The sequence below is a fragment of the Nicotiana tabacum genome, chromosome 20 (assembly GCF_000715075.1).
Source record: "Nicotiana tabacum cultivar K326 chromosome 20, ASM71507v2, whole genome shotgun sequence".
NCBI classification, from domain to species: domain Eukaryota; kingdom Viridiplantae; phylum Streptophyta; class Magnoliopsida; order Solanales; family Solanaceae; genus Nicotiana; species Nicotiana tabacum.
The window spans coordinates 5,797,917-5,824,172 of record NC_134099.1 but is presented as its reverse complement, the minus strand read 5'-3'; the positions used below and the strand labels follow the sequence as shown (position 1 = coordinate 5,824,172).

At 34.7% G+C, this 26,256-nt stretch overlaps 1 protein-coding gene across 1 annotated transcript; it reads left to right on the top strand.

Moving 5' to 3' along the window:
• The first annotated feature begins 3,057 nt into the window (after positions 1-3,057).
• LOC107775629 (uncharacterized) lies at positions 3,058-11,065 on the top strand. The gene is made up of 7 exons (XM_016595378.2): positions 3,058-3,424; positions 5,233-5,702; positions 6,665-6,848; positions 6,967-7,191; positions 7,323-7,439; positions 9,219-9,452; positions 10,547-11,065. Exons 1-7 carry the CDS (start codon positions 3,344-3,346, stop codon positions 10,760-10,762), a joined length of 1,527 nt encoding a protein of 508 aa, XP_016450864.2. The 5' UTR covers positions 3,058-3,343; the 3' UTR covers positions 10,763-11,065.
• The last annotated feature ends 15,191 nt before the right edge of the window (positions 11,066-26,256 follow it).

The window sequence follows — 26,256 nt, the reverse complement described above, 5'->3', positions numbered from 1 at the left end:
AATTTGTATAGGGATTTGGTATGGATGTTGTTAAAAATTGGCATAGGATTGAATTTATAGTTATGGAAGAAAGTTCTTGTGGTGGAAGGGTTGGTGGTAGTATGGTGTTATGGAGAAGATGATGGGGTTAGGAAGATGAAGAGGGGGGGGAGTTCTTTTCTGTATTTTTTTTTTCTTTGAGAAGATGAGAAGAGGGGGTTTGGAGGGGAGGGGTTGCAAAGTTTTTTTTTTCCAGTTTTTCTTTTTTTTTCTTCGATTTGACACGTGTCAGATGCTGATTGGCGCGTGTAAGAGCAACTTTTGAGCAGATGTGGTCAAACACCGGTGTGTAATTGACACACATTTAAAATATTATTCCCGTATTTAAGAGGTGTGTAAGAAAAATTTAGGGACAAGATCAATAGGTAATATATGTATTTTGCCTTACTACTATTATTGTTTTTTCCTCTTTTTCCTCCCTCGGCGGCGGAAATTCCTAGCCAGCAGCCAAACGCATGTTTCTGTCCCCATGAACAACTAATACTACTTTATAACCTAATAGCCTGTACAGACAGAATAAATAAATAAACTATTAAAAACTATTCTTTAATTTGTTGTTATTTGCATGTTTCGGTTGAAGGAAAGTCTTGGCGTAACTGATAAAGTTGTTGTCATATGACCAAGAGGTCACGAGTTGGAGCCGTGAAAACAGCCTCTTACAGAAATGTAGAGTAAGGCTGCGTACAATAGACCCTTATGATCCGGCCCTTCCCCGGATCCCGCGCATATTGGGAGCTTAGTGCACCGGTTTTTTTTTTTTTTTTTTTTTTGCATGTTCCAGCCATTACACGTCTAGTATAATATTACTAGATTACTAAAATTATAGTGCTATCTGCTTAGTTGTTTATTGAGTGTCCTTTTTCTGATTCTTATCTTTTACTTTTATTTATTATTAATTAATGACAATGATGTAGGCAAAATTATCTTGCTGTCTGCTTAGTTTTTTTCTTTATTCAGGATATACATTGTAGAGAGAATTGCAACAAGAAGATAGCTGAAAACTTGAGGAATTGATCTGAATTAATACCCTTAACTGATAATTTCTGATTATTTGTAAAGGAGGTGAAGGGGGCTAGAATATAGGCAGTTGTTTGTAAAAGTAGGGATCTGACTGTTCTAATTTTTGGATTTTATTTTATATGTATATATATTTTTTGGTATATAAAACTTTTAATTACCAAAAAAAATATCGATTTCATATTACAAGTTACAACTCACCTATATGCAACGGCAAAATAAAACTCTAACAAGGAATTCAAAAAAAAAATGCAAACTTTCATGATGAATAAATATCACGGAGATTATATATAAAAAACTCAGAATGCATTAATGTAAAATAGTGTCGGTATATTATATATAAAAAATTATATTATACTATAATATAAATACGCATATTATCTTCTTAAAAATATTAATACATAGATACTTATTGAATATTTTTGACAAAGTAGTGTCTGGTTGGAAGGATAACAAATTAAGTTCCAATAATTTGATGATTATCTTGTTCCAACTTATCTTCAATATTTTAAAACAAAAAGCGTTTGAGTGGTGGGAATTTTGCTTAATATATACGCTTCAAGCAAAAAATATAATAATAATGATGTCTTCAGCATGTTTGACTCAGAAACTATAATAATGAATCTCATGCAAATATTCCTTTCTTTTTTATTTCTGTCTCAAAATATTTGAGCCTTTTGTTTCTGGAATTCAAATTAAGTGCGTTTTTTGTGAATATTTAGATTTTAATTTTAACAATTTATTGATTTATCTAAAAAAATAATTGAAAATTTATCAAATATTTGAGAGAAAGAATGAATAATATTTTTCCTTCGAAAAGCAATTAGCTCTATTTGAGAGAGAGAACTTTATTTCATTAAAGGTTGAGGCGCAAAAATCTTGTGAAAAGAAAACAAATATAAATCAAGCACATAAAAAAAGACTAGTCGTCGAAATATTGAATTAAGATTTGAGAGCAGGATGGTTTAATAAAAAAAGTATAAAATATCCTTATAGGATATAGGTGTAATGGTTGCTATCAATCTCATTCCCCCCACCCTACGAAGTAGGAGCTCTTAATTATTAATTGGATCACTAATAAGAATGTTTTAAACAAAAACTTGAAAACGGTGAAGAACAAAGAATTAGAGGACAAAAAAACGAGTAAATTTAACTTAACCCCTTGACCTTTAATAGTAAAGTTAAGAGTTTCAATAGGTTACGGGTTTGAGTCGTAGAAACAATCATTTACGCTTGTATTAGGGTAGACTATATACGTCACACCTTTAAGAATGCGACTCTTCCCCGACTTCTGCATCAATGCAGAATACTTTGTACACCTAGCTGCCTTTAACTTAATAGTTGAAAAGCAATGCTCTTTCCACCATTTGAAAGAGAATGATAATATAGAGCCCGTTTGGATCGGTTTAGAAAAAGTGATTTTTCAGCAGAAATGTCTTTTAAACTAAAAAGCAATAAATTGGGGTTACCCAACTTCTTGCTTTTGCCTTGCAGTTTTAACAACATTGCTATATAACAACACTTCACTATAAAAACCAAGCTTTTTGGGAACCAATTTTCATGTTATGTTATAATATATGTTTTCTACAACAGCATTTCACTATAACAGCCAAAAATATTCGGAACAAACAAAGCTGTTATAAAGAGGTTTGACTGTATATCACATTGATTGCATTAATATGTCATTATATAAATTTATATATGAGCAAACATTTGAAGTTAAGTTAAATTAAATTAATATTAATTTTTGTAACATAGATCATCGTGTCTTAACCAACCAACATTAGATAAAAAAAATATGCTACAAAAATGATTACAATTCCAGTGGCACTAAGATAATAATCTTAGTAATGTATAAGTATTTTATAACGTCAGTTTATATAATTTATTAATTTTTCATGTTTATGGTGATTTATAAAAATATTTGTACAGGAATACGAAAATCCATTTGTTTTTATTTCCCATTTTGTTAACCGTTACATGTCAGTTTCTTTTCACTCCATATATAAACCCAAAAACTCTCCTATAAAGCGAAAAACAGTAGGAAAGCAATAGAAAACGAAACGTTATTAGTCAATTTCAAATCCCTAATAATTAAAACTTCCATTGACTCTTATCCTGTTCCTCTCAATCTTTTCAATATACACTTTAATCAAATGAACGTTTTACAGATAGATAATTGTTAAGTATTATTTATAAACGAAAATTAGTTTTTGTATGAATTTATACAACCAATGTTACTTGTTCTTGTAATTATAGCCGACAGATCATCATCATCAAATTCTCGATGAGTGATTCTCAGTTCTCTTCTCTTTCTTCCTCCTCCTACGACGGCTCCGCTTCTCCCTCCGCCGCCGCTCCACCGCCGGTAATCATTTCACTACTCGCTTTTTATTAATTCTACATTTTTTTGTAATTTGTAATTTTTTTAATTACTACTGATCGTTTATTGTCTAAGTTTTATTTTATGCCTATTTGTGTTGCGGTTTTGTGCTTGTGTAAATTGTGTGAATTATGTGATGAAGTTTCAACTTTTTTTGTAGTATGTTTAATCAATTATCTGGAACTTTTTTTTTTTACTGTATCTGTAGATTTTGAGTGTTTGAATAAATCTGAAAGTTAAATTTCTTTAATTTTGTGCAAATTTTATGCTTATAAGTGGATGCTATGGTTGTTAATGTGCTTGTGATGTAAATTGTGTGAATTAATTTGTTGAATTTGCAACCTTTTAAAGTATGTTTAGTCAATATTTGGAGTTTTCGGGAATGAATGTAGATTTTAAGAGTTAGGCCAAATTTTAAAGTTAAAGTGCTTCGAGATTTTGTGTCAAAATTTTTTTATGGTTGTTATCAAGTCAATATTTACTAGTGTGCTTGTGATGTACACTGTATGAATTGTGTGTTGAATTTGCAATGTTTAGTCAATTTTCTGGAATTTTTCTCTCTGGGTGTAGATTTTGAGTTTTTGGATAAATTTGAAAGTTAAATTGCTTTGCTTTTGTGACAAATTTATGCTTATAACAAAGGAGGAGCCATGATTTGAACTTTATGGGTTCTAAATTATAAAATAGCAACATTGGGTGTTAGTAATTGGGTTGTGACTTTAACTTTTGGACATATTTGGTAGATTTCTTAATACGAATACAAAGCTTGAACAAATCTAGCTCCGCCCCTGCTTATAAGTGGGTAGACGTAAGAGGCAAACAGGCAATGTGAGAATTTGTATGCTGAATTTGATACTCATTTATTGTATTCTTGTGGATATGATGGTGTTGACTGGAACATAGGTTAAGATACTAATTTGATTTATTTAACATAGGTTAAGATATTAATTTGTTTTATTACTATATTACTGGTAGCAGAAGGAAATATCAAATTGGTGCTTCGTAAAAGAAGTTTAAAAGAGATTATTAGATCAAATCTTAAATTTGAGTAGTTAAAGTGAATTTAAATTCGTGAAAGTTGTGAATTTTTTATAAAAAGGGAAAGACATCATGTACAGATTGGGACGGTGAGAGTATAATATCAGTATGTGTAAACTCATGCCTTTAAGTGTTTGTCAATCGATATTTTGTGATTTCTGGTGTAAATTTTGTAAATCATCTGATAATTTTGCTACTTTGTTTGTAGTATGTTTAAATTTTTGACTTCTCTGATGTTACTATTTCCGTTTTGAGGCGTTTCAAAGGGTTTGACACCATCCCAATCTATATGATTCTCGCAACTATCAAGATTTCAAATTCATTTAACTATTTGAATTTTCGCAACTATCGAGATTTCAGATATCAAAAGCAATTAATTTGTATCATACCAGCTGATGTTATCCTTACAAAAAATTCTGTGGCAATTAACCTTCCAAAACTCTAACCAAGTATCTCGCAAGTAGGTATGTTCACTATGCACCAAACGTACAGAAGAAAGGAAAGAGAACGTCTGACTCTTACTCCAGTTTGATGTGATGTTTCTCTATCAAACTCAAGATTCCAGTTTCAATGATGCTTCAATGCTTTTTCAACTAGCACTAAATATGATTAAAATGAATTTTACATCTTAAATGCCATAAAAAAATCACCATAATAAATGGAATCAGGGAGTACCAATTGAGTCGTACTTGTGCTCTCCAGACATAGAGAAGTTTTGAATTTAATTAATTTTTTATTTATTTATTTGACTGCAGAATGTGGTGGGGAATGGTTCGGGTGGAGATGCTAATAGATCTCGACAACTGATCACTTCACAAGTTTCACGGCATTGGCGAGATGTGTTCTGGATGGGGGTATTCATGTTGCATCTAGTATTGGTAGGTGTAGCACTTGCTGTATTGGGGTTTAACAGGTTTAGGGAAAAGGATAGGCTCAAAATCGATAGGTTCACGAACATGTTCCTTGAGAATCAACCTGGTTTGACTGAGGACTTTTGGCCTTTGTATGCCGTCGCTGGAGCAGTTGGAACAGTTCTGGCATGGGCTTGGTTGTTGTTGCTTGGATCAAGTGCTAATAGCATGATGAAGTTCTCGGTTCACATCTTAACAACATATCTTGCTGTGATCAGTGTGTTGTGTTTCTGGCAGAAGCAATTTTTCTGGGGTGTTGCATTTGCTGTTGGTGCGGTATTGCAGTTTTTGTACGTAATATCAGTTATAGACAGGTATAACAGAAAAGAATCATGATTTTGTAAAATAAGCAAACAGAAAAGAGTCTTGCTTTTATGTTTTTATTGGTTTCTATCGGAATGCAATTCTCTTTGACAAAATATTTTTTTTGTCTGTCTGTTGACCGTGTATTGTTTTAATTTCATTTAATGTAGTGAATATGCAACTCGCTATCCCTGCTTTCATTCTAAAACGCCAGCTTGGAGAAAATTGTGTTGTTGTGAGATTGTATAAAGTGAGCAGTTCACTATTTTTTGCTTTTACATGTAAAGAGACAACTACAATTTCTACAAAGGGCAGCAAGTCATGTGTTTTTTTTGGTCATGCTATTACTTTCTCATTTATATTGTAGGGAAGAGATGATTAGCTTTCAGAAGTATTTTAAACGGACCACTATTTCTATCTTTTCTCTAAATGCATACACTTGTCATCAATTCTGAATGTCATCTACCATTTGTTATGTCCTTTTCTGTCTTCTGCTGGAGCATCTGCAGATTAGTTTTCTTGAAAGAATTCTTATCTGGAGTCACCGTAATAAAATACCACATCATGCTAACCTCCTTTTTGGTTTGTTACAACCATGAACTTCTAGGATAGTTTAGATTGGTGTTAAAAGATTTGACCAGTTTAATCCTTGTCGCAGACAAAGCATGGTATTTAAGTGAAGGGTAGAGGGGCAGGCCATTTATCCTCCAAGTCTCCTTTCGTCAGTGGCCCTTGAGGATTTCTCGGTTGTCAAAAAAAAGTTTTATGGTCTCATAAGCTTTTTAATATTTAAACAAAGTTAATGGCAGAGAGGAATATGTAAATTTTCCTAAACTCAGGAAGCATAGTGTATAAAGAGGAGGTTAAAGCTCAGAAAGGATATAAACACAGAGGTCAAGATTATTTTGAATAAGGAAATTGTTGAATAAGTTTCGGTTTTTGTGAAAAAATTTCTTTTCACCCAATTTTGCAGGCTTCCATTTACCATGTTGGTGTTACAAAGAGGTGTGAAGATGGTGTGGAGCCTTCCTGAAGTTATGGGAGTCTCATGTGCATTCATGCTCGTCATGCTTTCATGGCTAGTACTTTGGTCTTTTGGAGTAGCTGGTGTTGTAGCGCTTAGTATCGGTGATGGTGGACGCTGGTGGCTTCTTGTGGTGAGCTGGCAAGTTTTTGCTCTTCATTTGATCTGGTTTTAGGGCTTAGTCAGTGTCAAATTTATACTGGTTATGCCACCAAGTAACATGAGCTGTTGATTGCTTGTGTTATGTACAGGTCTTCTGTGTGAGTCTGTTTTGGACTGGTGCAGTACTGTGTAACATTATTCATGTAATAGTGTCGGGCATGGTATTTCTAGTTCTCATTAATGGTGGTCGGCAAGCAGACTCAATGCCTCCCAAACCAGTGATGAGATCCTTACGCTATGCTGTTACAACCTCGTTTGGCAGCATCTGCTATGGGTCACTTTTTACAGCTGCGATCCGGACATTACGCTGGAAGGTTGGTCAATCTGTTCTTATCTAATTGTATGTTATATTAACTTCTCATATGAAGGGTAACATTTTCACGTACATATTGTTTAACTGCACGTATGAACAGTTTTGACTGACTAGTGGTTTCGTGTAATGCAGATTAGAGGAGTCAGATCAAAGATTGGCAAGAATGAGTGTTTGCTTTGCTGCGTCGATTTCCTCTTTCATTTGGTTGAGACCTTAGTTCGTTTCTTCAATAAATATGCTTATGTTCAGGTATTTCGTTAATATTTATAGTGGCATATCTTTGTCCGTTCTTCAAGTCATTGTTGATTTTTCAATATATTTGTAAACTATGTCCCTACAAATGGATACTTTTATGAAGGGTCTTACTTCACCTTCTAACTGCTGACCACCTTTTACTGCTAAACTCCAGATCCACAACTCCCTTTTCCTCCTTGATAGCCCATCCATGGATCCATTCTGGGAGGTACCTTGGCACCTCCCAGAAAGCAGCTTGGGGTTGCTTTCTTGGGGTAATCCCTGATAACATATAAGAAGAAGAAGATAATGACAATCTAGTTAACGGTATACCTTAAAAAACTTAGATTCACTTACAGGCCTTGGTGGACAGAGTTGCTTGGTACCTGTGGCTGTGTTGGTGGGAGATAGCAGGTACTTCGTGGAATTTGTAGAGGTGCGCGTAAGTTGGTCTGGACACCAGGTTTATCACAAAAAAAAAAAAAAGTAGCCGCTGCTTTGATATTGATGTCTCCACTCTCCAGTGAGCTTGGTTATTTGAGTTGTCCCCAAAAGGGATGACTGAGTGGTTGAGGCATAGGAGTAATGAACGTGCACATCCCACTGTCACATCCTAGCTACAACGCTCATCATGAGCCCACCTACTCTATTTTTGAGGAGCAGAACCAACACCTGTACCTGTGGATTATATCAGGCTGCCTTGTATTAATTAAGGTGTCCGCAAGTTGGTTCGGATGCCGCACAACAACAGCAATTACGCCTCAGTCCTAAACGAGTTGGGGTCGCCTATATGAATCCTTACTGACCGTGTTTCTCCATTTAAGCTCAACTCATGCCATCATCATACAAATAAAATATAAGTTAAATATATATAATATATATAAACAACAACAACAACAACATACCAGTATTATCCCACACTGTGGGGTCTGGGGAGGGTAGTGTGTACGCAGACCTTACCCCTACCTTGTGAGGATATATAGGTTATTTCCAATAGACCCTCAGCTTAGGAAAATATAAATAATAATCTATATAGGCTCGCGCATATAAATCTATAATAAGGTCAAAATACTCCTAAAAAAGCTATAGGTTAAAAATAAAGGTATTAACAAGGCTAAAACCTATGCCCAACTAGTAGATATCACCTATATGGATCTTTTCCTTCCATCGTGTCCTATCTTTAGCTAAGTCTTCCAAGAAATTTTAGGTCTTTCTAGACAACTGATTTTCATATGATTTTAGGTCTACCTATTCCCTTTTTAACACATTCACATATCATGGTTTCACACCTAATAACTGGTGCATACACAACAGAACAAAGAAGGGCCACTAATGCTGCATGAAAAGGATGCTGAAAAGCATAGTCTCTAATCTCTATTTGACAGTCTTTGACTTCTGTATTTTTTAATTTATATGTAGATATCTAAGGTTGTTAGCAGTGGCCTTGCATTTTGATTGCCATTAAAGCTATTGCCAAACAGTTTATCTTTCTGGGTAGATGGATTGATTGTCAACAAACAAGGTATATATCATACTTTGATTTCGAGGGCGAGCAAGATCTGAGATGGGAAGGGTTTGGAGCAAACCATTCATATATCTTACTTTAAACCTTTTATATTTCCTGTATTTTAGGTACCCTTTGTATCTTATTTGATGATGGCGGTGTTCTTATAAATATAAGTAGCACTTTGGAAGAAATTTTGCATTGTAGTGAATTTTTTAAAATTTTTACCAGAACCAGATCTCAATTAGTTAGTGAATTTGATGTCATATTTCAAACACAATCCTTTGCAGATTGCAGTTTATGGTAAAAACTTTAATCGCTCGGCAAGAGATGCCTGGGAGTTGTTCCAATCAACAGGGGTTGAAGCACTTATTGCCTATGACTGCTCAGGTGCTGTTATATTGATGGGAACTCTTGTAGGTGGGCTGGTAGCCGGAACTTGTGCCGGAGTTTGGACAAGGATCAAGCATCCTGACAGAGTGATGATGGTGGGTTCTACTTCCTTGTTGATGGGAATGATCTTGGTAAGTTATAGTTATCAAATCCTAGCTCCCATCTTACTTTTATTGTCTGAAAGTGTATGCCCCTTTTGTCTTCCCTCATTTCCGTTTTTATCCTTACCTGATATTAGGGCCCAAATTCATTCAATCTTCTCTTTTCATTTGCTTTCTGTTCATGAGGTTTGTCTTTAAATGGTCCTCAAGTTCTTTAATGATCTAATTGAACAACTATTCAGTTTGATTATGTGATGTTAAGTAAAGATAAATGGAAGATGAAAGAAATAAATATGAAGAATAGCGACTATACTTATTTCTTTTATTGTCTGAAAGTGTATGCCCCTTTTGCTTTCTCCATTTTTTCCTGCCAATCCACCATGTACTCACTCACGGCCTTATTGCCCACTTGTGCGTCCCTCTCAAGTATTGCCAAAGTCAGAGTTCAATCTGAATAAGCTTGATGAACTTCTAAATATAAATACTGTTAACTGCGGATTCAACACACAGCAATAGGTCATACTGAGATGCTGCACCTGGTGTCACACTTTTAAGAACCAACTTTTAATCTAGCGGAACAATTATCAACTTTTATTGGGATTCACAGTTGAACTTTGGTTGAACCTTGTGATGTGTGATCAATTGATGATCCATTTAATATAACCTAATCTATTCTTTCTTGATTTTCAAAGTGCATAGGCATTCAACATCATCACAAATCATGAGTCTTATGTCCGGCGTATGTGATTATTAGTGGCAGAAGTGGGTGAAAATAATGGGAGACCAAGGTTTGAATCCCAGTAGAGACAAATGCTAAGTGGTTTTTTTTCAACTGGGTAATCGTTGGTAGATAGAGCTACCTGATACCTATGCCGTGGGAGGTACATGCACTCAATAGAATAGTCGAGCTGCGATACCATAGCACCACCTTTATAAAATAACCGTGATTATTAGTCGCTAAGATAGTTCCCTTTGGGATCACCACTAGACACTATTTGAAACTTGAGCTTGTTTACGGTCATGGTCGATACCAAAAATGTTGGATATCTTAATCACTTACCACCCTCTTCTTCCATGGCTCTCTATCTTCCCTATTATATATGACATTGGATATTGACTTTCAGGTCGGACTGGCTACAGTTGTTGTGGAAAGCGCTGTGACATCCATATATATCTGTTATGCCGAAGATCCTGTATTAATACAAAGATGGGATGCGGAGTTTTTCAACAAGATGTCAGAGATGCTGCACCAGCGATTACAACATAGAAGTGCGCGAGCAACTCAAGTACTGACCAGCAGCAGATTTGATAGCCAAATGCAAGAAATTGCTGCCGTTTGAATCCCCCCCCCCCCTCCCGCCCACACACACACACATTTTTTTACATTCATCTCTTAGCTCCTTGTCTTCCTGTACTAGTTTTTGATTTTGTCAATAGGTTTGTAGATAGATAAAATCCGTTCCGGTCTATTTCCCATCTCAAAGGGAAGGAAAGAAAGCCTCAGTTTAAGATGATTCCAAATAGCTTGTATTTGTTTTTTTTAATTATTATTATATAAGTTTCGTAGGTTTTAGAATGAGTGGGAAGAGAACTTTTGAAGTTTCTAATCTTATTAGTATGTATTATTAAGACTGTTTGTTATCTTAGCATCTGGATTTTTGTAGTTTGTCTTTATTTATAAGTTAATAAATGTAAAATTTAAATAAATTAGTAAGTAAATATTATATCGACAATATTAAGAAGAATCATAATTAAATGTAGTAAAAAATATTTGTTTGATGAAGCATAATGTTAAAGCTAACAGTGGCGGTAGCGATGATAGCTAATGGTGGTGAAAGCTGATGATTGTGCTATGGTTAAATAAATACTTATTCGTACCGGATATTTACGTCAAACCAAATAATTTAATCATGAAAGTCACAATTAAAGTGTAGATGCATATAACCTAACTATGGTTAAGTGAAAAATACGTAAGATAACTCTCATGCAAGCATATGTTTGATGTAAACATCGGATGCGAGTAAATTTCGTAATGAATAGAGTAGCGGTAAGAAAAGAGATTTGCAGTCGTACCCTATATTTGTGTCACCTTTTAACTTGTACCCTATTTTAAAATTTAATGACTTGGTAGCCAGCTGATAAAAAATCCGTAATAATATGATAATTACACCCCTGACAAAAGATATAAAACCTGCATCACGCATTAATCGCGTGATCTGCAACCTCATTCGTGAAAAAAGATCTCCTCCTCTCATTTTGCAAATGAAAAAAGTTATTTAGTTCATTTGCTAAAACTTCAAACTAAACATGCTTAATTTTTGTCTTGCGGTATGTAATTTTCTAATGAGTTTTTGCTAATGAATGCTGAAGTTATTTAGTTCATTTGCTAAAGTTTCATACCAAAACATGCTGAAGTTTTGTAACGCAATTTACAGTTTTGTCCTGAATTTTATCCAAAATTTCAGTCTAAACAAGCTGAAGTTTTTTAGTTCATTTGCTAAAACTCCAGCCTTGTTATGATAAAAATCAAAATATGGTGGATGTCTACTCTTCCTCCATGATTCTTCTCTCAAATGGTTAATTACATATTCAATGACATATTTTATATGTCCAATGACATATTCCATGACATATTTTCTTCACTTTTCATGTCTATATAAAGGCCTTGTAATAGATAGAAAAATACACACAATTGAAGAAGAAAATCTCTTCCTTCTCTCCATCTCCATTTGTTGTTCATATTTTACTAAATTGCTTTTATTTCCTTGTTCCATATTGTTACTTTGAGTTATATTTCATAACACGTTATCTGCACGAGTCTCTAACCAATTGTATATATATCTACAAAAAATTTCCTACATCCGGAAAGATTACAATTAGAAGTTATACATATCATCACATGGTTAAATGTAAAGAGAAACTACATATGGTAAGTAATGAAATGTAAGAAGGTAAGATTATCTTATACTTGTCATTCCTTTAAAATCTCATATGCACACAACTTCGTACTACACCTGTATTGCATAAACACATATTAATATTACATCTTTTATATCACATGAATGGAATAAAATTTTCGAAGTTCTATATGTGAAAATCATAGTAGCAGTTAATTGTTGATATGATGCATGTCATGGTAACCAAGGATATGTTATATAAGCTTATGCATATTTGTGCGTTAACTATCTTAAATCTGTCCTACCACTTTTAACATTTTCTTTTACTTGGATAAATATTTTTTTCTTTTGGGTTTTTGCACTTGCATATAAAAAAAAGGAATTTAAAAAAAAATTGGTCATACTGATTAGAAGCATAAATCATCTTGAAGAAAACAAGAAATACTTCACATCTTTATCTAGGTTGATTAATTACTTCTTTGAAATTTGGAAAACAAATCAGCTACTGAGAAAGTATACTTCATAATTTATGGTCGTATCATTTGAAAGCAAACAGTGATTAGCATGACTCCTAGAAGAGGTATTTTCGAGTATCCATGATCTACTTGATGCTTGCTACTGACTTACCATTTTCAAGTATTTTATATGAATGATGCATAAGCTACAACTGGTAAGTTGTACCTATAATGTCACTTTTCAGGTAATATAAATGCTGAATTTATGTATTAGTACTATATATGTGTTGTTACCTATATGTTGTACTTTTGATAAATTTATTCACTAATTGCTTGGTTGAATTGAGTGAAGGAAAGTCATGGCGTTAAAGCAAATCCAATAGGTAGGATATACCCCGGAAATAACAATATTTTTGAGAGAGGCTCAATAAATATTATGACAATAATTTTATAATTCATTTAAACTCTAATAGAATTTAGAAGAAATATTCTGACTACAAACGGTTGTATTTCAAAAGATGCTACAAATAATTAATAAAGCTTTACGCTGATTTGAGATTTGTACACTTATTTAAGAAAGCAAATTTGATTTGCTAAGTTGCAAATTAGTTGTGTATAACTTTCTTGGCATGTAATTGAAATTAAGGCTTGGGATGCTCCATAATGATAAGAGTCGGGTTTGAGTCCCAATTTATTATGGCCTAACATGTCTTTATATTGGTAAGACATTGGGTTTGAGTCCCACTATACCATATTGATGATATAATGATGACCAAAGAAAAATAATATATTTTTCATTAAAGGCACGAAGATTGTCCCACTTGATTTGCTTCATTCTTGAAGTGAACGTGGTAGCAGTGCATAATAAGTTTAAATGAAGACAAGTGGTTGAACAACGAACGTGGGCATTCCAAAGATCAAAATAATAATAATCATCACTATGATGATAAAAAGAGAACAATAAGGGTTCTCAAAATAGTCCTTCAAAATGTGAAGGCAATGTTTACCGTCAAATTGGTATGAAAATAATAAAGTACGTCACTGATTATAATTCATTCCTTCAAGAGAATGTGACTTGTGATAAGCATTGAGAATGCAAACCCATTCCTAAAGTTGAATGTGGCAATATGTGATAAAAGCAATGAATAAATACATGAAATTCATGATTATATGAATACCACACAACTCACCTCTAAGGGAGGTTTGAGTGAAATAAAGAGAATAAATATTATTGTGTGGTTACATGAATATGTCATTGGTCGCGTACATGTGATATGGCAAATATTATTTTGTCATGCCATATAAAAGTTATTAAAGACAAAATTAAAGCAAGAAATGATTTTGCTTATGATAATTCTGACCATGACAATTTATTATGATATAAGTTTCTCCGTGAATGAGACATTTACCATATGAATGGTATGATAAAAGATCTTGTAGTACAAAAGTTGTTAAGAGCTCCAGAAAAACTAATTTGTTACTACCCGGATAAATAAAATTATTCGTGACATCGGTATTATAAAGTCTCATTCCAAATGTGTAAGTCAAAGTGGTTGGCATATTGAGACTATAAATGAAAGGAAGATTGAATATCTTCATATTTCTATAATCATACTGGGTAAATATGAAAGATTACCCGATTTTCTTTCTATTTGTACTACACAAATATAAGCATGATGTTGGAATCATATGCCACAAGTAAACTAGAGGTTTACTAAAATAAATACTAGTTGACATGACCGGTTGACCATCCTGGTTCAATTATGATGCAAAAAATTAATTGACAATTACATTGGCATATATTAAAGAATAGAAGATTATTCAAGAATTATCTTGTGCTGCTTATTCTCATGATATACCAGTTAAGGTTGGGATTGAATCCCTTGATTTCTGAAACAAATAAAAGGTGATAAATATATGGGCTCAGTCACCTGTCATGTGGACCGTTTACTATTATATGATTTTAATAGATGCATCTATTCTATGGTCATATGTGCATTTGTTATCAACTTGCAGTTTGGTTTTTGCAAGATTGCTTGCTTAAGTTATTAGAGCACAATTCCAGAATATAAATTATGATGATTTATCTTAATAATACTGGTTTAAATCCAAGTTGATTTAGCAGAAATTTTATGCCTCTAATTATAGTTAAATCATTGGTTATGAGAACAAAACTCCCAAAAACGAAATTTGGTATGAGATGTATTATTTAATATACAACAACACTTGTACGCATCTAGCCAAGTTATAAAAATTTCTCCTAATCATAATCGGTTCAGGGTCAGGAACCATATAATTTCTATACATAAATATGGATGTGCTATATGATTTAATTATGTCACCAAAATGCACAAATATGAGTTCCCAAAGAATGTTGGAAAATGTGTTGGTGATCCCAACATTAGGAGGAGAAAATGGGCAACTGAGAAAGTGATACGTGAAATGAATTATTATGAATACATATAGATCCCCGTACAAGAAAATATGAACTTGAAGTTCAAGTGATAATTCATTTACAAATTATTGTCAGACGCATTTGCTGACCCAAAGCTAAATGTCATATTTCAGTTGTTAATGCTCCAAATAGAATAAAGTCCATAAGAGACAGAGTCTATGGCACGCATGAAGCGTAACAAACCAATCGGTTCCAAAGATAAAACTCCTTGAAGAAGGAGAGGGGCAAATATTAAAAATGGTCATAATAAGGAGGCAAGTGCTCTAGAAGAGCACCACGACATAACACTTTGTAAGACCTCATGTGAGAGGCATAGGTACCTGAAAATAATGAGATAAAGAGATCTCAATAAGTTATGTCTTTATTGTATAATAATTGAACTGACATAAAGTGATCATCGACGATATTGTTAACATAATGTAGCGCTCAATATTATTAATATTGACGAGGATCTTGAGTTCAAATCTGTCATGAAATTTGGACAGATAAATGATTGGCCAAATGAAAAATACGCAATGAAAATTGACTTCACTTGAAAAATGTGAAGTTGGGCGGATAGTCCCAACACCTGAAAGTATAAACCCAATGGAGGTATAAATGTGTTGTTGTGCAAAAAAAAAATGTTCAAGTCAATAGACATAAAGACGACTTGTGACACAAGAAAATTAGTAAATATCCTCACATTGATTATACGGAGACATATTCTCTTATGGTGGATATAATCATTTCAGGTTTTAATCTGGCAATTCATGTAAACTTGATATGCGTATAATGAAAATCATTGAATGATTAAAATTGTTCTGAAGCATATTAATATTTCCAAGAAATTTATTAAATAAAGCTTCAAAAATCCTTATACGGATTGAAAAAATCAGGGCGCATGTGGTATAATCGCATGTGTGAGTACCTATTGAAAGAAAGGTACAAGAATGATTCAATTTGTCCTTGTATCTTTATAAAAAGATCTGGATTTGAATTTGTTATAATCTCTGTGTATGTTGATGATTCAAATATCATTACAACTCTCAGGTAACTTCCTAAAGCAGTAGACTGTTTAAAGAAAGAATTTGGAATGAAAGATCTTGGAAAGACAAAATTTTATCTTGGTCTACAAATTGAGTATATGAAAGATGAAATTTTTATCAATCAATCAGCATACAATGAAAAGATTTTAAAGCGATTTTATATGGATAAAGCACATCCATTTAGTACCCCGATGGTTGTGAGATCACTCGATATAAATAAAGATCCATTCCGACCTCATGAAAATAATCAAGAACTTATTGGTCCTGAAGTACCATATCTTAATGCAATTGATGCAATAATATATCTTGCTAACACTACAAGGCGTGACATAATGTTTTCAGTTAATGTCTAAGCAAGATATAGTTCTGCTCCTACAAGGAGACATTGGAGTGAAATCAAACACAAATTGTGTTATCTAAAAGGGACTACCAATGTGGGCTTATTTTATGGCAATGATTGCAATCCCGATCTCGTTGGTTATGTCGATGTAGAGTATTTATCTGACACACACAAGGCTTGATCTCAAATATGCTATGTGTTTACATGTGGAGGCACTGTCATATCTTGGCGATCGACTAAGCAATCAATTGCGGCTACTTCTTCTAATCATGCTGAGATAATTGCTATTCATGAAGCAAGTCGAGAATGTATTTGGTTGAGGTCTCTAATATATCTTATCCGAGACAAATGTGGTTTGAAGTGTGACAAACTACCCTTAATTTTGCATGAAGACAATGCATCATGCATAGCCCAAATGAAGGGATGATTCATAAAAGGAGATAAGACAAAGTACATTTCACCAAAGTTATTTTTCATACATGATCTTCAAAAGAATGGTGATATCAATGTGCAACAGATTCGTTCAAGTGATAATATGGTTGATTTATTCACCAAATCTCTACTGACGTCAACATTCAAGAAACTGGTGTACAAGATTGGGATGCGAAGGCTGAAGGATGTGAACTGATGCTCTCATCAGGGGGATTTAATATGCGGTGTACTCTTTTTTCCTTACAAGGTTTTGTCCCACCGAGTTTTCCTTGCAAGGTTTTTAACGAGGCAACCAAAAGACGTATTTCTAAATATATGTACTCTTTTTCCTTCATTAGGATTTTTTTTCTCATAGGGTCTTTTCCTAATAAGGTTTTAACGAGGCACATTATTTATGGACATCCAAGGGGGAATGTTATGATATAAATCAAAATATGGTGGATGTCTACTCTTCCTCCATGATCTTTCTCTCAAATGGTTAATGACATATTCAATGACATATTTTCTATGTTCAATGATATTATTCCATGACATATTTTCTTTACTTTTCATGTCTATATAAAGGTCTTGTAATAGATAAGAAAATGCACACAATTGAAGAAAATTTCTTCCTTCTCTCTATCTCCATTTCTTGTTCATGTTTTACTAAATTGCTTTTATTTCCTTGTTCCATATTCTTACTTTGAGTTATATTTCATAACAAGCCTAAATATACTTAAGTTTTTGCCCTGCAATTTGTCAATAGTCTTTTATTAAAGAAGGATAAAATCGTCTTTTTAAAATGCTTTTAACAAAAAAATAAGTATGGTGCAAACGAAAAAACAAAACGAATATAAGTTAAAAGATGACGATCAAATAGGACGCTCCCATGCAATTTTTACGGTAAAAAGTCACATTCGCAAGAATCTTAAAATGAACAGCGTTTTAATGATCTTGTGTAAGATCTTAATGAATTAGGCCTACTCAAACAAAATAAGTGGTCGTAAAAGAAAGAAGAAAAATAAATACACTTAATAGACTAAGATTTGAGGGATGCAAATCATATCTCCATGAGTACGAAACAATCGCGGGCTAAATCTATAGATTTGAAGTTTGATCAATTTCAAAAACTATCTAGGATCCTCAGTTTGATTATATGGTGGGATTTTTAAATTTACTGTTTACTTTTTTTTGCCGAGATATATAGATTAAACACATATTGTCCATTCGCTAGTATTTTTATTAAGAAGTTGGATAGGCATAATAACAATTAATAGTAGAACAGAAATAGCTTTTTAATTTGATTTTGCGTAAAACGAACCCCTCGAGCTATTTAGCTTAATTCTTCTTGTTAGTTATATAATGACTCAACCACATCTAGAACCTGCTCCTGAGCTAGAGCGACTGGTGGGTCTGCAAGAACGTCTTCTATTTTACGCCTTAAATTAAATATGAGAACTTACCAATAAGGACAAAAAGAAAAAGGTTGTGTTAAAGCTACTTCATCGTCTACTAGTAAAGAAATATACAGACTCGTTAAATGGTTGGTTGTCTAGAATGATACTATTAAATTTAATGTGGGGACTGAATATCCTTGTTCAACCATTTTAATTTATGAGAATTTCTTTGACCGAACGCCGAGTTTAAAATAGAATTGAGAACTTTTGAGATTTGTAAAAGCTTTTCATTAAAAATAAAATGGAAAATTTAAATTAAATTGTGTTTAAATTTAAAAATGAGTTATTTTATTTTTGAACGAACTAAAAATAAAATAGATTCATATAAATTTAAAGAGAAAGATAAACCTGCTTTAGGCTTAAGTTTCTCTCGAAAATATGCTTTCAACTAAACCTGCTTATCTGACTCTGTGGACTGGCTTGGATCTTCTCATCAGATCTGGACAACAGTGAAATTCAACCTAGGAAGCATGAAAGATATTACTAGTATTAAGTATATTGGATAAGTACAACGGATAATTGCGAGTGAGGTCTGAATAGGGTAATATTTACATAGACTTTATCCTTATTTTGTGAAGGTAGAAAAAATGTTTCTGATAGACCCTCGGTTCAAAAAACGTATAATCACAACAGCAATAACAAAGAACTATGGAAAGAGAAGCACTAAAGCAATTAGAAAAATAATAAAACCGAAACAAACAAAACAACATTCAATAAAAACGATTTAAGATTAGGAAATACGAGAATAACACTAGTACTATACGTGTAAAAAAAAAGGAAAATATAGGTTTAAAAGAGAAAAACACTCAGCTATTCACTAACCTACTGCCATCGAGTATTCTGATCAACTCACTAGTTTGACTAATCGAATTCTCACATCATGTGACGTATTAAAGAAGAAGCGCTACTATAAATGAAGGAATCCCATCTATTTTACCACAAACTTATAATTAGTTATATTTTAGAATACAATCTTCATCAAATAGTTAAGGCGAACACCATTATTTCTCATTTAGAAACTCGTGTTTTAGTCGTAGTATTGCACTTTAATTACTGTATTTTGTGTGTGTTTGAGCTTAAATGATAGTAATTACACTTAATACGTGTTGTATGCCTTGCAGGAAGTGATTCTGAGCTAAAAAGTTAATTTGGAGCTGAATCAATCAATTGGGAGCTATGAAGTCTGAGTAAAAGCCCAATAAGTTAAGCCAGGATCATGTTCGGAGGTCGTGTACCAAGTCTGGATGTAAAAAGAGGATGAAACAATTTTACTCTGAGAAAATAACACTGCCACGCCGCATGGGGCGCTGCAGGGCGCAACGCGACAGTGTAAAACATGCCTGACTGGAAAAAATACACGCCAGCGAATAATCTCCACAAGCGCGCCGCAGGGTGCAACGCCGGGCGCGGTGCGGGTGTACAAAAATTGCAGAGTAGTTTCCTACTTCGGTTTGGAAAGGGTAGCTTCATCCCGGATTATTTCCACACGGTATAAATACACCGAAAACACATGATTTTGAGGAGGACGTGACTTTGAGAGGAAAACAAAAGTACGGAACACTCGGGAGCACATATTTGATCAATTCTTCCATTCTTATTCTAGTATTCATCGATTTTATGTTTGAAAATATTATTTTTGATGATTGTATGAACATGAGTGTCTGCGAACGCTAATATTCTGGGGTCATGGGTACTACATGAATATAATGTAATGTTTGAAGTTTAATTTGACGAGTTTGAGTTTATCATATTGGGTTATTTATTTAATTCTTCTAAGTAGCTAACAGTGAAATACTATCTACGAATCTAGAGTTTAAGTCGAAAGTGAGAATTCTAGATTGCATGTAGAATTAAATATTGCAAGTTCTTGAACCTGGGCATCGGGGAACAGATTCGCAATTAGGATAGACATATACCTAATTGCCTTGCTTGGTTGAAATACAGGAATTGTAATTGCATTCTTGTTAATCTTAATTCTATAGACATATAGGCATTAAATTAGCTTGAATAGGCGAGTACGGACTCGAAAGATTCTTATAAGTAATATTAACATTGTCGATCAATAATACATATAAATCAATCAGTTATTTTAAGCTAAGAATATAACATGATTGTTAGCTAGCCTATGACCCTGGAATATCCTCTCCTACTGATTGTTATTCGAAATTGCTTAAGTGTTGCGATTCATTTTTAGTTATTTCATTGCTTGATAGCTTTTTAGGTAGTACATTAATAAATTACATATTTTGTGAAAAATCTCTTGAACCGATAAGTTATTTGAGTTTGAATCAGTCAAAAGTTAATCACAAATCTTCGTAGGAACTACTCTACTCACTACTCTATTACTTGAAGACCATGTATACTTGCGTGAGTATCTTTGGTCGCAACAAATTTTGGCGCCGTTTTCGGGGACTTAGAAATTAGCTACTTGACTGAGTTAAGCTTTTATTAGTTATTTATTCAAGTTTTAATTTTTAATTTGCCTTGTTTGTGTTAACGCAAGATCTTCTCTTGAATGCAGAGGAGTAGAACCGCAAACAACCTCCTTCCTCTTGATCCTGAGATTGAACGAACACTTCATAGAGTGAGAAGGGAAGTCGAAGCTAGAACTAGAATAGAAAGAGAGTTGGGCATCGTAGTTCAACCACAGCCAATAGAGATGGCGGGTAATGAAGAGCGTCCGGTGATAGAAGCCGCAAGGCCCAATCTTGCTAATATGACTCGGGCTATTGTTGAAGCTTGATATCATAGATCATTTTGAACTCAAATAGTACATGGTACAGCTGATTCAGTCCACAGGGTAATATGTGGGTCTATCTCATGAAGACTCGCAGAGGCACGTTCAGAACTTCTTGGAAATTACGGACACTTACAATTATTCAAACATTTCCAAGGACTATGTCAGGCTGACATTGTTTCCCTCTTCACAGCTGGAGGAAGTTAAGGAATGGTTGCAAAAAGAGCCTGCAAACTCAATCCACATTTGGGATGATCTAGCCAGGAAATTCTTAATCAAGTTTTCCCCCACTAAGAAGACAAAGTCGTTGAGGAGCCAGATTCTTGGGTTCCAACAACGGGATGGCGAGACTCTTCGTCAATCATGGGAAAGATACAAGAAGCTACTCAGAAACTGCCCGCATTATTGTCAGACTAATGAGGTGTTGGGTCATACTTTCGTGGATGGGCTAGACGAGACATCAAAGATGAATCTTGATTCAGTTTGTGGAGGTAGTTGCATGACTAAGCCGTATAGTGAAATCCAGCTTCTGCTAAACAACTTCACTGCTGTGGGGCAACAAAGCAGAGGTCCGATGAACCAACATGCACAATATGGGAACACTTACAATCTAAATTGGAAGAATCACACTAACTTCTCCTGGGGTGGAAATCAGCCGACTCAGAATCATTATAGGCCCTAAGAAAATTTCAATCAACCTCAGAATCCACCCCAACAAATAGAAGAGGGTAGGAATGACTTGCTAAAGACGTTGTTGCTTATGACCAATTTCAGAAATCTTGAGAGACAAATGGGGTAGCTAGCATCAAATCAGAATATTAGGCATCCAAGTACTCTTCCCAGTGATACACAGAAGAATCCTCAAGTTAATGCAGATACACTCAGAAATGGGAGGGAATTAGAAGAAGTGCCAAAGAAGAGAAAGGATAAGCCTACACCTGAGGGGGAGTTGATTCCTAAGGCAACATATGAGTCAAAGAAAGATGATGCAAGTTCAGAACCAGTGAATGCTGTAAGGCCACCACCACATTTCCCCAAAGATGGTAGAAGAGAATGATGATCGCATGTTCAACAAATTTCTCTCTATGTTGAGCTAGGTTCAATTGAATATTCCATTGGTAGATGTGCTTCGCGAAATTCCAAAATATGCTAAGTACATAAAAGATATAGTGACTCACAAGAGGAGATTGACTGAATTTGAGACAGTCGCACTTACTGAAGAGTGCACTTCAAGGGTCCAAAACAAGCTTCCTCAAAAGCTTAAGGATCCTGGCAGCTTTACCATCCCTGTGCGAATTGGTAATATCGATGTGGGTCGTGCTCTTTTTGATTTGGGGGCGAGAATAAATCTGATGCCCTTGTCCTTGTTCCAATAAGTGGGTCTGAGAGCTCCAAGACCAACCACTGTGATGTTGCAACTAGCTGATAGATCCATAGCCTACCCTGAAGGAGTGATTGAAGATGTGTTGCTACAAAGTCGGGAAATTCATCTTCCCAACGTACTTCATTATCCTAGGTTATGAGGTTGATGAATAGGTTCCAATCATATTGGGACGACCACTCTTGGCTACAGGTGATGCGATTATTAAACTGAGATAGGGAAAAATGATTATGAGGGTGGACAACGAGGAAGCATTTTTTAATGTCTACAAAGCGATCCAACTTCCCCGTCATTATGAGGAGCTCTCCATGAAATCTGTTGTGGAGGTAGATGAGCAACGTCTTGACACGAGTATATATCTAGATGATTCTCTAGAGAAAGTAATCATGTTGTTCGACAACTTGGAGATTGATGATGAGGTTGGGGAGATGCATCATGTGCTTACATGGAGGGATTAAACCCCTTTGAGCCCCTAAATAGTCCAAGTGGGCCTCCTCCAAAGCCTTCAATTGAAGAAGCTCCAAAATTGGAACTTAAACCCTTGACCCTCACTTTCACCTCAATATGCTATTTGGGTGGTCCTGATACTTTACCTGTTATTGTTACTTCTGACTTGTCTAAATTGCAGGAAGAAAAGCTATTGAGAGTACTACGCGAGCATAAGCGAGCAATTGAGTGGACGATGTCTGACATTAGAGGCATTAGTCTAGCTTTCTGTATGCATAAGATCCTCATGGAGGACGGACACAAGCCATGTGTAGAGTAACAACGCCGCCTAAATCCAATTATGAAAGAGGTGGTAAGAAAATAAGTGATTAAGTGGCTTGATGTAGGTATTATATTTCCAATCCCTGATGGCAAATGGGTAAGCCTCGTCCAATATGTGCCTAAGAAAGGGGGGATGACTATAGTGGTTAACAAAAATAATAAATAATACTGTCGCGCTGCAAGGAGCGCCGCAGGGCGCGAAGCGACAGTGTAAAATGTGCCTGACATGAAAAAATATATGCCTGCAGATAATCTCCACAAGCGCTCCTCGAGGTACGACGTCGGGCGCGGGTGTACAAAAATTGCAGAATAATTTCCTACTTCGACTTGGAAAGGGTAGCTTCATCCGAGATTGTTTCTACACGGTATAAATGTACCAAAAAACACATGATTTTGAGGAAGACGTGACTTTGAGAGAAAAACAAAAGTACTGAACACTCGGAAGCACAAATCTGATCAATTCTTCCATTCTTATTCTAGTATTCATTGATTTTATGTTTGAAAAAATTATTTTTTATTTTTTATGATTGTATGAACACGTGTGGCTAAGAACCCTAATATTCTGGGGTCATGGGTGCTACATGAATATAATGTTTGAAGTTTAATTTGACGAGTTTGAGTTTATCATATTGGGTTGTTCATTTAATTTTTCTGAGTAGCTAACAGTAAAATACTATCTATGAATCTAGAGTTTAAATCGAAAGTGGGAATTCTTGATTGCATATAGAATCAAATACAACAAGTTCTTGAACCTGGGCATTGGGGAACAGATTCGCAATTAGGATAGACGTATACCTAATTGCCTTGCTTGGCTGAAATACAGGAATTGTAAATACATTCTTGTTAATCTTAATTTCATAGACATATAGGCATTAAGTTAGCTTGAATAGGCGAGTAAAAACTCGAAAGATTCTTATAAGTAATATTAACCCTGTCAATCAACAATCCAGATAAATCAATTAGTCATTTTAAGTGTCACGACCCGGATTTCACACCCTCGAGATTCGTGATGGCGCCTACTAGTGAAAGCTAGGCAAGCCAAATTATCCTAATTACTTAACCTTTTCCAGTTTTAAACTAATATCAATGATGAGTAGATATCATGCAAATAGCGAAAATAATTAAGCGGAAGACAATATCTGACAATTTATCTTAATACAAAACTGCGGAAGTCCAAATACAACTCTACCCAAAATTTGGTGTCACAGCTTCACAGACGGTCTAAGAATACTACATACAAAGTCTGAAAGATAAAATGAACATTGTTTTTAAAATGAGTAAAGTAAACAGGATAAAGGGAAAAATAGGAGGTGACGCAAAGGCCCGCGGACGTCTGCAGGACTACCTCGTGTCGCCTGTGTGGGCTGAAGACAGCACCCTCACTGTGGTCCAAGCACTCCGGTATCAGTATCTGCACACAGTGCAGAGTGTAGTATCAGCACAACCGACCTCATGTGTTGGTAAGTGCCTAGCCTAACCTCGGCGAAGTAGTGACGAGGCTGGGACCAAACTACCAAATAAACCTGTGCAATATAACATCCAAAAATAATAGGAAGCAGATAACAATGATGGCAACAATGGTCAACCAGTGATATAAATAGCATGCAACAAGAACACCATAAATGTTTCTCAACAAATAATAGATACAAGTGCAATCAATTTATCAAGTCCTTCAAATATAAATCTTTCGCCTATAAATCCTTCGAGTAATAATCTCGAAGATAATATGTTTTCAATGAATATATTTCCTTTAAATAAATATTTTTCAAATAAGCATCTTTCGAATATAATTCTTTCGAGTAAAGGTCACTTTGTGACGCCTCATTCACTTAACATAAAGTAGAGTACAACTTCCAACCCAATTAGGAAATCAACAAGAAAAGATGAAGTTATTTTTAGAAATAATTTGATAAAGAAGATACCCTTTTCAATTAAAGTACAATATTAAATGAATCATTACCTTTAATACGAAAAATCAATAAATCAAAACATAGTAGAAATTTCTTTTTAGGTAAAGTACAACCTCAAACGGTTTAAGGAAAATTTAGTTGAGAAATCAATTGAGTTAAAAATGTAACAATTGTTGAAATTTGGAGTAGTGACCATAAAAAAAGGGTAAAAAAACAGAAAATTAAGAGAATTATAAAGGAATCAAAATCCAACAACTAACAAGAATAAGGAAAACAAAGGTAGATTTCACTTTCTTTTCACATTTTGTTGCAGGCGTGCAACCCGATCCCATTTCCTGTATTTCGTGGAAGGCGTGCCACCCGCTCCCATTTCATGTATCTCGTGGTAGGCGTACCACCTGCTCCCATTTCATTATATCTTGTGGTAGGCGTACCACCCGCTCCCATTTCATTATATCTTGTGGTAGGCGTACCACCCGCTCCCATTTCATTATATCTTGTGGTAGGCGTACCACCCTCTCCCATCCCATTTCATTATATCTTGTGGTAGTCGTACCACCCGCTCCCATTTTATTATATCTTGTGGTAGGCGTACCACCCGCTCCCATTTTATTATATCTTGTGTTAGGCGTACCACCCGCTCCCAGTTACAAGCCAACAATAATCACAAGGAATCCCGGCAAGGGAAAAAAAGAGCAATATAACAACTTCCTGGCAAGGGAACAATGATATTTCAACAACATCCCGGCAAGGGAACAATACTATCAAAACAAACATCCCGGCAAGGGAACAATAATATAATAACATATGAAGCGCAATAAACCACAACGGAGTCATAACAATTATAATACAAGACTCACGGGCATGCTTGACACCATCGTATAGATACTCGTCACCATGCCTATACGTCGTACTCCACAATTAACATATAGAAAATAAGACACAACTCATAATCCCTCAAGCTAAGGTTAGACCAAGCACTTACCTCGCTTTGCAAC